This window comes from Lagopus muta, chromosome 13 (genome assembly GCF_023343835.1).
Source record: "Lagopus muta isolate bLagMut1 chromosome 13, bLagMut1 primary, whole genome shotgun sequence".
In the NCBI taxonomy this organism is placed as follows: Eukaryota; Metazoa; Chordata; class Aves; order Galliformes; family Phasianidae; genus Lagopus; species Lagopus muta.
In genome coordinates, this window is record NC_064445.1 from 2,338,152 (window position 1) to 2,350,408 (window position 12,257).

The following is a 12,257-nucleotide window of genomic DNA, read 5'->3' on the forward strand; positions in this document are numbered from 1 at the left end:
TACAACCTTTGATATGCTGAAAAACACAAGCACTAGCAGAGTCCCGTGGGGCTTCTTCAGAGAGGGATCACCCTCAAAAATGAAACATCTTCCTATCCTTGTATCAACCTCCAATCTATTGTTTGCCTGCAAGAGGACATTCCCTTTTATCTGTAGCTGTTTACATTAAAGGCTTGCTGAATAGCTTTTGGGAATTCAGTTACACTGATATCATGTTTCTCATTTCCATCTGTGTGATGGCTCCAGTGCACTTCCTCCTGCTTTCAATTCTGTCAAAAAAGACTTTAAAGGCACTTAGCAGCCAGGAATCCAATCAGCTCAGAGCCTACACCAAAGCACAAGCAACTCTCACAGCCCCTCAACAGGGGTAACACCTGAGCTTAGATAACCCTGCCAAACACCTGCACTGAAACACTAATAGAGAGCAAGGGCTGCTGGAGAAGACAAAATAGGCACTCATCCCAAAACTTCTGGGTCCCTGTTGAGAGCATTTCTCAGCTCCACCACACAAGACTGCACACAAAGCTTAACACCAAGGCACTACACTGGCAGGCACCCACAGCACTCCACCTGCTTCAGACTCACCTAAAAAGCTCCCCAAATTTACTTTTGAGGTGACTGCAGGAGGTATACAGGTCGTAGAGATAGGCCAGGATGCATCGCTCTGCTGAGGAGCCATCCGAGCGGTTCATGCCGTGTTTCACCACCCCACACAGACTGTATGGAGACAAAACAAAAGCTGCAGCAACATAAAAAGAGAACCTGAAGGAACGCAGACTCATTACGCTGCGTTCACAGCAGCAGTGCGAAATGGACAACAAATCCCTTTCCCCTCAAACTCTGCGGGCTGAACCCTCAAGCATGAAGTTGCTACCTCTTAGAACAAAGATACATCCCTGCCCTTCGTAAGTCCTTTCCATGTGATGAGGGGAAGGTTCCCTTACCCTTCAAAGACCTGAGCCATCTGGTCCTGGTTCAGTATAAGGCAGGAATGGTAGTGCCGCAGCACAGCCACGATGCACAGGCACAAGCTGGTGGTGTAGCTGCCAACAAGGTCGGAGGATTTCAACAGCAGTTCTGCCTCCACCACGCTCAGTTCATTCAGCAACTGCACCCAATGACAGAAAAACCCTTCAACAGCCACAGGGGTAAGGAACGGTCAGAGATGGAGCAGGCACATCACACCCATACCTATAGGGCCTGCCAGGAAAAGGAGCTGGCGTGCGCTTTCTGCCTAGGGATGTGACCCAGGAACAGGCAGTGCTCAGCATTCAGGCAGTACAAGAGCAAGCCAGTGCCTGGGTGTCAGAGGGATATAGCCACAGACAGTGGCAGACAGCTTCTCTGGTACTTCTGTCCTGCACAAACCTCTTTGTAGATGGAGGTCCCACCTTTGTAATCTCAATTCCATTGGCAGTCACAGCAAGGCTCCAGAACACAAGTGTCAAAGGCTTATAAAACAGCAACAGCATTTTAGCAGGAACTGGAAGGCAGCCTGTGCTGTCACACGCCAAGGATCCCTCCAGGAGAGCAAGGCAGGAAACTAGTCAGAGAGAGACATTCCTTCCTCACTCACAACAAGGCCTTGCTGCAGAGATGGAATGTAAATCTTTTGAGAACAACCCTGAAACCTTTGAAAAAATAATCCTTGCAACAGGACTTGTAAGACTACCTGCTGCAAACGACCTATTCCTAACAGCTGCAGCCCAGGGAAACTGCAATGACCATCAGTTCTGACCACCTCCACCACAAAGCTCAGAGAACCCCAACAGAAGCCCAGCTATCACAGCACGTATCTGCTGCCATTCAGGCTGACTGATCCCCCAGGGAACACTTCAGCACTGTGCTTACCTGGATGGCAAAGTCGATAAGACCACTGATATTGAGGGAATACTCCATCAAGTCAAAGATGAACTGCACGTGCTGTACCAGAGGCAGGTGGTAGGACATGCCCAAGGCAAAGCTGGTGATCTGTTCCAAGACATTGCGGGATACCTGCAAGCGTAAGGTGACACACTGTACTGCCTCCCCTTGAAGAAGCCCCTCTGCAGCCCCATCTCCCTTTCCCTGCAGGAAGCTGTCCTCAGTAACACAAAGGGACGCAGTCAGGACCCGAAGAAGACAGCAGCTTTGAAGGTTTCATACCTGAGATGTGACTTGGTGCTGATCAAAGTGAGAAAGGTGCTGGAACTTTGCAAAGATATCTTCAGCTGTTGGGAATGCTTCTGGTTTGCTCTTTTTCCTCTTCTGGCCTTCCTCTCCACCTACAAAAGTCGAGAGGACCAGAAAACAGGACTGGGCTACCTTCCTCACCAGAAAAAGAACAGACATCAGCACGTGCCAGTCCTTCAGCAAGACCAGCCATTGCCAAGCAGCACAGACAGAGAACCTGATCCTCCATCCCCAAACTGATAAGGACCATTCTGAATTCACAACAATAAACTGTCAGGATGGAATTTCTAGGCTGAGAACAACAGCAGGGTTAACACCTAGTTTATCCCAAGTGAAGAAGGAAAATATATTCCCCCCAGTTCAGAAGAAACACTGACTCCCTGGTGAGAACAGTTGTTCTGGACTGGAGGAGATGGCTCAGCACGAAAGCTTGTTAGAGCCTGCCACCTTTGAAGAATCACACCATATTTCAAGTTGTCTTTCAAGAACCAGAGTAACAAAAAGAGAAAAAAAATGAAGCCAGATTCTTAACAGATAGAAATTAGAGGTTTCCTGTTGGCACTGACACAGCTATGCAAATCTGCCACCCTAAACAGAACGTTTAGCATAACAGCACACTACACTTAATTGGGGTATTTGCCTAACATTCACAGGCAAAGTTCTCATTGCTTTTGTGCAAAGACTTAAATGGCAGAGCTTAAGAAAATAAAGTTTGAAAATGCCCTGTTTTTGGCCAGGGTCTCACTTTGAAACTGACATGACTTAAGCACCTACTGAAGAAGGTAAATTCAATTAAACACATCCAGGCAGGAGGAAACAAACCTTATTTGCTGCCCATTATTATTTGAGAACAGAGCACCATCCCAGACAGTCAGTGACTGACACAGCCAACCAGGCACTGCAGATCATATGAAATCCTTTCATTGTGAGACTCCAGACAAAGGAGGCAGTCAACTGGAAAGACACTCATTTTTCAGAAAGGAGTGGCTCGAGCAATACTAACCTGTCTCTGCAGTACTCTTTCTGTTTAAAACTTTCAGGATGTCTTTGGTTATTTTCTTGATTGTATGCCGAGCATCATCCCGTTGTTTTCCAACCCCAAAAAGAACTACCAACCGTTGGTTGCATTCATGACTGCATGATTCCTCCTGGGGAACCAAGAGAAAGAACTGCATTAGCAACTATCAAGCTGAATGCTTTAATCTTGTTTCACATCTGGATCTCATAAAAGCAAAGAGAAAGCTTCATCTCAGAAGTTGCTCTGGGAGTTAGCAAAGAGATGCCTTAAGTAGATCACTCTCCTGCAGCAATGCAGAAAAGCACGACTGCACTCCTCAGCCACCCAGTAATGGAACAGAAAGATACCAGGTTCAACTCTGCCCTGTTAGGTTCATGCTTGCAGTAGTGCTGCAGGGAAACACAGCAGCCTGGTAATCAGAGCACAGGGCAGCAGCAGGAAAAGGATTACAAGCAGGTCTCATACCTGAGGAATAGGAAAGTGTGTTGCATACTGGATGTGTCGAGGCTGGTCATACAAAGATGCTAGCATTCCTTCTGCAGACTTGTCCTTCAGCAGAGGCTTTGCTTCCTTTTCAGGATCTGGTTTCTCAGGGGAAGGGCTGGCTTTAGATTCACAATGCATTGGAGGAGAAAACATCTAGGAAGGTGGAAGAACAACAAAGCAGCTAGGGAACACGGTCAGGCCATAATTAAGACAGGCGAAAGAGGCCATGAAGATCTTATCGCAGTGTCAGCTACCTCACAAGTCAGGCAATTCCAGCATACAGGCTCTGGTGCCCCTGGTGCCAGCACAACATACTGATCTACTTTTTGAGCAGCAGGCAGAAAAAGCAAGCACATACCGAAAAATCTGTCTTCTCCATGTCATCAAAGATCGTGCTGGAATTGTGGTCAATGTCCATGGGCTCAGAAAGACCTGTGTCCTGAGAACAGACAGAGCAGCTTTACATCTCAATAATATACCAGGAAACAAAACAGGACTCATTTATTCAGCAACCCCATTTCCATGTTGGACAGTGAACAGCAGTTTGCCGACAAGGATGGTGCCTGGCAAAAGGAACTCAGTAGGAATCACAAATGCTACAAACACCTGACAACAGAGACAGGCCTTGCACAGCACTTGATATGCTGCTCAGAGTAAGATTTCCCTATCTACCCCGTTACATTCTGCAAGACCTTTCCACCCACTCAGACCATAAGCCTCTACTTTTGCAACTGAAGTGCTAAGGAAATAGCTTGGGGAAATGAGAAACATGAGTCACTGGTACACCTTCCAGAAAGTAATAGCAAGGAGTTCTGCAAAGCTGGTAAGAGTGGAGAAGCAGAACAAGAGGAAGCACACAGGAGAGCTGTGGATCTTGCCTTCTCACCTCTAGCTTGATCCCACTGTTTCCTTCTGCCTCCTTCCTGTCGTGCTCCTCAGCAGGGTCATCAAAGGGTGAGGGAGGACGAGGTCCGTGAGCATCCATGGCAAGATCACCCCGGGAGATGAGTGTGCACATGTAGATGTTGTGAGAGAAGACATCATGTCGGATTAGCTCACAGAATAGCAGCACCAGGTTAAAAAACTCCACCTTCTCATTCTCCTTCCCAGGATCAGCTGAAAGGAGAGCAAAGACAGGCAGTGCTATCAGAGCTCTTCTGTAACACCAGGAGCAGCAGCAGCCACCACACCTACGTTCACAGAGGTGTTTCTAGAGATCTCGACATGCTAAGTGACTGAACCAGAAAGCCCACCTTCAACAGGAGGCAAATAAATAAGTGAAAACCTCTCCATTTAAAGATATAGGACTGTAGACTGAAAGTGCCATCCTTGGGTATACAAATACACAGCCCCCCACATCATTCACAATTGTATCCCGCCCCCCTTAATTAATCTGTTTGTAATAATTACACTCAGAGGTTACTTCAAAGCTTTGTCACTTACAGGTCAGAAATTTCCATGTAGTTCTCAGCCCAAATTAACTCTAAATTAGTCTATGCTCATTTATTCTTGGTCAACGCTCTGTTGACAGAGGGGCTTCTGCACTATCTTCCTCTCCAAAGCATGCTCTGGATTGCAAGGAACCCAGAGAGATAATATGGGTACATCCAGGACTTACATACAGAAAAACAGCATGTTAGTTCAGAATTTGCAGAAGAGCGAAAGCTAGAAACGATGAGGTTAAAAATTCTTGTGACATACTTAGCATAGGAGCTTGAGTGTCAAGGAACTGCATAAGAACATCCTGGAAGACAGGGGCACTGGCTGCTGAGAGGGAGCCTGATGAGATGGAGCCTTTCTCATCCACGACTTCAGAGTCTCCACATCTCTGTAGAAACAGACAGAAGCACCAATCACTGTCCCTGAAGAGAAACTCAATGTCCATAAACTCAGAAAAAGAAGCCTGAGGAGATCATTCCTAGCTTGCACTTATGGGAAAGCTATCACACAGGTTTTCTGTAAGCTACTTTATAGTCTCCAAGCATGCAGCTACTTGTGCACCACAAGCACCTAACTGTCTTCAGAAGCATCCAAAAAATGGAACACAGAGAGCAAAACTTATGACCTGCTTTGGGTCTAACCCATAATCTTTGGGTTAGATGGAGCAAATGCCACAATTAACAGCACAAGCATTAAAAGCTCGATCAGCCTTTGCTTTTCATGTTGCAACACACTGAAGGTAGGTAACAGCTGCTCAGCTTTACTGCAGTTGGCCTTCTAAGAACAAGGATTTACCTCAGCTTCTATCTCTGCTTGACGCTTCTCCAGGAGCTTGGCCACAACCATTGCCCTGTGGCGTCCAGAGCGTTTATAGCTGACAGCCCATTCACACAGCAAGGCCACCACTGCATCGTCATCTGGGGAGATCTGGGGAGATGGGAGAACTACTGTGAGAACATGAATCAGAAAGAAAAGGTGGGCAGCCTGAAGGCCTTAGGCTGGCTGGCACAGAGAGCCCAGCTCGAAGTTTGCTACATCCCTGCCTTCCTAGCAGGGGCAAAGATGTCAAGGCAGAGCCTTCCTGCTTTGTCTCTGTTTGACTCTACTTTGCAGCATAGGGGAAGCCACATCCTTTGGCAATACTGCAGGCTGGCTTTGCTTCAGAAAACCAGTTTTTTCAGCAGCATATCTGTGTGAATCTTAGGCACACAGTGAAACACAGTTTTTCAGAAGCATTATATTGAATATGCAAACTACCAGCTCACTTTCAGGAACCAGTGCAATGAACAGCATAAATAGGTCACTCTCTTCCATCAGCTGTGTGGACTGTCTCAGACTCACACGCATTTGTTAGCATGCACTTAGACTAGACAGCCCCACAGTCACCTTAGCACCTCCCCAACTTAAGGCTGGACAAAACTGTTTTCAACAGGTACTGCATCTCTTGGCCACAGGCCATCCCTAGTCAGCTCTCAACAGATGCAGGACAGTAACTATGAAATATAATAACAAGAACACAGCCAATTCTGAGACAGGTCCCAGCAGCAAAGTGCCAAGGTACCTCATGACTGTCCTTGGTTGGACCCAACCCAAATATTCTGTTATACAAGGAATCCAAAGAGTTGCTGAAGTCAGATCTTTCAAAGCTGTGACTGTCCAGAACTTCTAACGTGTGTAAGACACGGCCAATAGTGAAACCTGGAAGGGAAAAGAGAAAAAAAATATTCATGTTTCCCAATTGCTACAAGAGTCTCTTCAGTAAAACAGTTTGAGAGCTCGCTGCTCAGGAGATTGCCTAAAAAAAGCTGTACCAGTCAGGAAAGGAGCTATCTAGCTTAGTATCATGTCTCTCAGAGGCCAACAGCAGATGTTAGGGGAAAGCATCAGAACGTGGCATGCATAACAAACTACAGTCCTCTGGTACAAATTCCCAGCTTCCAGTAACAGATACTCCTGCTATGCTCAGGCAAATTGACCCACACGAGATTCTGCACTGACAACGATCTGTTTGGTTCTTCTCACAGCTGACATTGAAAACCAATGCCAGCACACAGGAAAAATAAAGAAAATAATCAGACAGGAAGCTTATAAGGATAACCCATAGAACAGGGGAGAAAAACTTTAACCTACAGCAAGTTACCTGCTGTGGTTTCCTGGCACTTGTCAAAGGACCAACGAACCTCCACAGCCTGGCCACGTTCTTTTATCTGCTGCTCAATCTCACGGAGCTTTGCACGAACCTACAAGCACCAGACTTGTGTAAACATTCAAGAGGACATCTTACAAGCCCTGTGTAGAAAGTTACCATAAAACAAAGAAGGCAACAGTAGCTCTACTTGAGGTTAGATTGTGCCCAGCTTCCAAGGACAGCATCTTGCTTACAGTAGAATGGGAGCAGTAAATTCCCAGGGAGTGCAGCAGCACCTCTGGTTGTGCTCATCACACAAAAGGAAAAGAAAACCCCAAAGGAGCCACAACACAGCTGTTATCCTGGGCCACCAGATCTCCCTCTTCTGAATACTGCTCACCTGCTGTGCAAAGGCTGAATTCCCTCCTGGCATGGGCAAGTTGGATGGGGCAATGGGCAGGTGGTCCAAGGGAGAGCCAGTCTTTATCCTGCTGTCAGTCAATGAGTAATGCCACACAAGGGCACTTGGGCAACACAGAATTATACTCTGCAACAAACAGACAATTTAGTATCACTGAGCCAATCAAGGGTAAAACTCTCAAAGTTAAATTACTCTCTGCAGAATCACATCCTTATCCTATCTCCCAGGTATCCATCACGTTGCATTCACTATCTTTTCTGTTTTTATTAGGTTGTTTTTTTTTTGGTGGTGGTTATTTGCAGCTTTGAATGAAAAACTCTTCAAGCTAAAGACTGAGAACAGAAAGGAAAAGACTAATATTTATGCTGTATTTAATGCCTTGGACTAGGCGTGCTTAAGAAGCCAGAGTGCAGCTCCAGGCTATTCACAAGCATCAACTCCTTACTGCAGATCCCTCTGCTGCTCCTGAACAGATTAATTTCTTACAATTCACGCTGTCAACACACAAGCCAACTCTCCTGGCCCAAGAGCAGCATTTCCATTGCTGACTTACAATCCTCATCAAGCACATGTGAGAAGAAAACTGAGTCAACAGACCTAAATTCATTAGACTGCATTATTTGACAATTACGATTCTGACTGCAGTACCAATACTCATGTACGTGCTTTCATTCTTTCATGATCTTGTACAGACACCCACACAGATGAAACTTCATTGAATGATTTTTAGGATACAGCCCTAAAGCTTCTGGCTCACGAGGAGCCAGGCATTCAGATGAACAATGAAGGCTGCTACAAAGCAAAGAATCCATCAACTTTCTGAGACATCTGAGCAGAAGGGAATATTTACACATTTATATATTTATATTGTATATATTTATGTATACACTGTTAGAAATGCACCGTTTCCAGCTTGACTCTTCCCAGCTCCAGCTTCCAGCTATTAGATTTTATTCTGCCTTAGCCTCATTTACTATCTGCAGATCAGAAAATCTGTAGATCTTTCCTCAGATAAGCTCGTGATGCCTAGTAAATATAATCCAAGCATAATTAATCGGAAATTGAACTTCTTAAGCAGGTTCTGTACAGACTTTAAATCAGCCGAATCTCTGAGGTGCACACATACTCACATGTTTTCCCTACAGTGAGCTTCCAAACAGGACTTTTATATTCAAAAAGCAACGTTTTACCATACAGAAACTAGAACAGTAACGTTTTAAATTGGAAGTGACTAAGAAAGGCTTAGCAGGAATACAAAGGGGTTATTTATAACCCACGCCTTGCTCTCTAGACTCTTACAGAAGGAATCTTACTTCCAGTCAGCTAGGAATTTTCTTGCTATCCTCTTTGTGAGCTGGCTGGCTGCTTCTTGATCCTGTCAGGGCTTCCTGAGCTCAGTTTTTCTGTTGAGCTGCAGGTTCCCAAGCTCTGTGCTCTCTTTCTTTCCACCTCCTGCTCCATCCTGCACTCTCTGGAAGTTTCTCTGCTTTAACATGCTCCTTTGCTCCCCTGGAAGGGGACAATCTCCAGTGCTTGCACAGGGATCCACCTGACCACGCAACTCCCCTCGAAGGAGAAAAACACAAACATGAACAACTACACTGAACAGAACTCACCTATCTCCCTCTGACACAAAGCACACCCTTACACAATAGTATTTGCCCTTCAAACATAACTGTTGTTGAGACTTCAGAACCTTGCCCTGTTAGCAAGGCTTAATTCCAAGTATAAAGACCAGGAATTCAGAGCCATGCCTCTTTGTAGTCAGCTGTCACACTTCTGAGAGCGTGGCCCAGCTCAACAGTTCAAGTTTTTCCATATAGAAAGGTGGGAGAGTTGGTCTTTTGTGTTGGTTTTTTTTTTGGTTTTTTTTGGTTGACATTTTTGGTTTTGATGGTTTTAAGATAAAATTGCCAAGTGCTGCTCTTCGTTTCTGGCACAACTTCATTTCCTAGCTGACAACTTGTTAATGGCACACACAGCAATAGGAAAAACATCCTTTTCTCTCTTACTCTTTTTTGGGCAAAGCAGTCCAAGCCATTTGAGGCACATGTAAACAGTCAGTCAAGGACATCACTGCTGCACTGAAGTCTGCTACTAACACTCTGTAACACATCAGCAAATACCTGCCCTTTGACAATTCACAGTTTGAAGCTTCCACACTCAGGAATTTCCTGTTTCTGGCTGTAATGATTTCCTCCTGTGATGGCATACAATATGAACTGTTCCTGCTGACCTTGATGTCACCAACTGCTACTCAGACCTACCTGGAGGATGCAGCTGAGCCCATACACCACTGGTCGGTGCTGGGGACACAGCAGTAAGTCACTAAAAGGGCTGGGAGGAGGATTCCCTGTAGCAGGCTGAGGGGTGGGAGTTGAAGGAAGAGCATTCCCTGTCTGTGTGGACAGGATGTGGGGTGGGTGCCCACCAGCACCATCCAGCTGCATAGCAAGCCTGCGGGTGCAGAAGTAGGCCAGACGTCTGGACAGGTAGGCAGACTGCACAAACTCTCCAGAGTACTGTAGGAAAGAGCAAGGTAAGAAAGTCCTCATTACAAGCAACACAGGAGAAATCCTTGACCCTCCCAGAATCACAGAATGGCCAGGGTTGGAAGGGACCTCAAGGGTCATGAAGCTCCAATCTCCCCATTTAATACTAGAACAGGCCGCCCAGGCTCCATCCAACCTGGCCTTGAACACCTCCAGGGATGGACAGGGCATCCACAGCCTCTCTGGGCAGCTGTTCCAGCACCTCACCACTCTCATAGTAAAGAACTTCCCCCTGACATCCAACCTCAATCTTCCCTCCCTCAACTTAAAACCATTTCCCCTCATCCTGCTACGGAATCACAGAATGGCCAGGGTTGGAAGGGACCTCAAGGATCATGAATCTAACCCTCCCAAAATTGACCCTCCCAAAATTGTATATGGTGCAGTACTGCTTTGTAGTGGTGCCAGGAGTCCAACTATCACAGGTATGACGTGGGCAGGGATTACCAGGCTTAATGAAGGGAAACAGAGTGCAGGAGGAAAAAAAAAACAACAGAAAAAAAAAAAAAGCAGGATTAAAAAGAAGTCCTTGCACTAGCTAAGAAGGACACTGCCTAGTATCACATACAAAACAGCTTATCGACCCTTGCTCAGGAGGGTGCTGACAACAGGCAGACCAGGGCTCTCCTGAAGCGCCGCGCGTTTCTCACCCGCAGCAGCAGGGGCAGGAGCATCTTCAGAAACTCATCCTCTCCTGATCGTATCTTCTCAAAGCACTCAAGCACCCACGTCAGGAATTCATGCCGGTCAAGCATGCCATCCTGCTCAGAGACAGAGCAAACGGACAACAGATGAGCCCACACTCACCAAGGTATCGCGGAGTGGCAGCAGCCGCTTGCCTACCGATACCAGAAATAACTCCAGAGATTTGCACCTTCTGCTATTGCTCTTGTTCTACTACTGAGCTCTAAACAACATTAACCCATGAAGGTCTGTTCACAGAAAGAGAACTTTGTGGAAAAATGAATCACTCTGCACATGCTGCCCCATCCTTTCTGCTCACACACGCAGCCCCCTCCACGGCCCCTCACCTGGAACATGAACATTGCTAGTTTCTCGTTGTAGTCCCACTGCTTCAAAGCTTGTTCCACCTCCTGGGGCATTGGCCCAGCTGGTGACCCACAGCTTTGCCCTGGGAGCTGTCTGTAAAATTCTGCGATTTTCTGCAGCTGCTCCGACAGGTATTTGGTGATGATCTGTGTCCATTCTGGAGAAATGAAACGGGTCAGCCATGAGTGCAGTAGTAAACAGAAGGAAAAGAAGCAAGGAACAGGGCTGGAGTCCAGGTGGGAGTCCAGAGAGGTTCCTCTCATATGGAAACAGTGAAAGACAAAGAAAGCATCACATGCTACCCTTGCTTCTGGACAGGGGGCAACAGAGAGAAAGGGGCAACCACAGAGTAAGGAATGCAAGAAAGAAGATCTGAGTTTGGGAGGTGGGGTAAGAATTCACTTTGAGCAAGAAAAGATGCGAAGACCCACTTCAAGCATCAGTTATTGAGAATCAGCAAGCAGACAAGAGATGCTTTCCAGGACAGAGCAGCGTTAGGCCAGACTGTGTGAGCATCCTCAGCCACCTGCCAGACAGCAGAAACACTTCAGCTCTGACTCATTTTTAATCTATTTCAGATACAAGTACAAACCTATAATTCACCTTTTTTTTTTTTTTAAATTAAATATTAAGTATTTTTACCAAAACCTAAATGTGTAAGAGAGAAACTTGGTGCACAAAATGATTAGAATCTTCCACAACAGTGCAGATGATAAAAACAACACAAAATATACAACAACTTGAAACAAAGAAGACTTAAAGGGTCAGCAGCTGGACAAACCAACAGGACAATGAATGGAATCAATATATCCAACAAAGCAACCAGCATTCAAGCAGCCCATGTAATTTCTATACCAAAGATAAGCAAGGAAGAAAATGATAATCCAGTTGCTAACACTGCTTTTCAGGGGAGTTTGGGCAGGTACAGAGTGACAGCCATAAGAACCAGAAAGCAGGGGAGCCCTCCTACACTGCAGCAATCTGGAGCAG

At 46.1% G+C, this 12,257-nt stretch overlaps 1 protein-coding gene across 3 annotated transcripts in view; it reads right to left on the reverse strand.

The window, feature by feature from the left end:
* MED12 (mediator complex subunit 12) overlaps nt 1-12,257 on the reverse strand; it is a 35,131-nt gene that overhangs the window by 19,051 nt on the left and 3,823 nt on the right. For all 3 annotated transcript variants that reach the window (XM_048959460.1, XM_048959461.1, XM_048959459.1), the window contains exons 5-20: nt 11,249-11,424; nt 10,868-10,978; nt 9,933-10,187; nt 7,645-7,791; nt 7,257-7,356; nt 6,678-6,814; nt 5,912-6,043; nt 5,378-5,504; nt 4,563-4,792; nt 4,035-4,115; nt 3,656-3,829; nt 3,176-3,320; nt 2,146-2,264; nt 1,852-1,995; nt 945-1,108; nt 586-717 (exon numbers count right to left, since the gene is read on the reverse strand). In XM_048959460.1, coding sequence (XP_048815417.1) covers nt 586-717; nt 945-1,108; nt 1,852-1,995; nt 2,146-2,264; nt 3,176-3,320; nt 3,656-3,829; nt 4,035-4,115; nt 4,563-4,792; nt 5,378-5,504; nt 5,912-6,043; nt 6,678-6,814; nt 7,257-7,356; nt 7,645-7,791; nt 9,933-10,187; nt 10,868-10,978; nt 11,249-11,424 — 2,374 coding nt within the window. The remainder of the gene's footprint in view (nt 1-585; nt 718-944; nt 1,109-1,851; nt 1,996-2,145; nt 2,265-3,175; nt 3,321-3,655; nt 3,830-4,034; nt 4,116-4,562; nt 4,793-5,377; nt 5,505-5,911; nt 6,044-6,677; nt 6,815-7,256; nt 7,357-7,644; nt 7,792-9,932; nt 10,188-10,867; nt 10,979-11,248; nt 11,425-12,257) is intronic.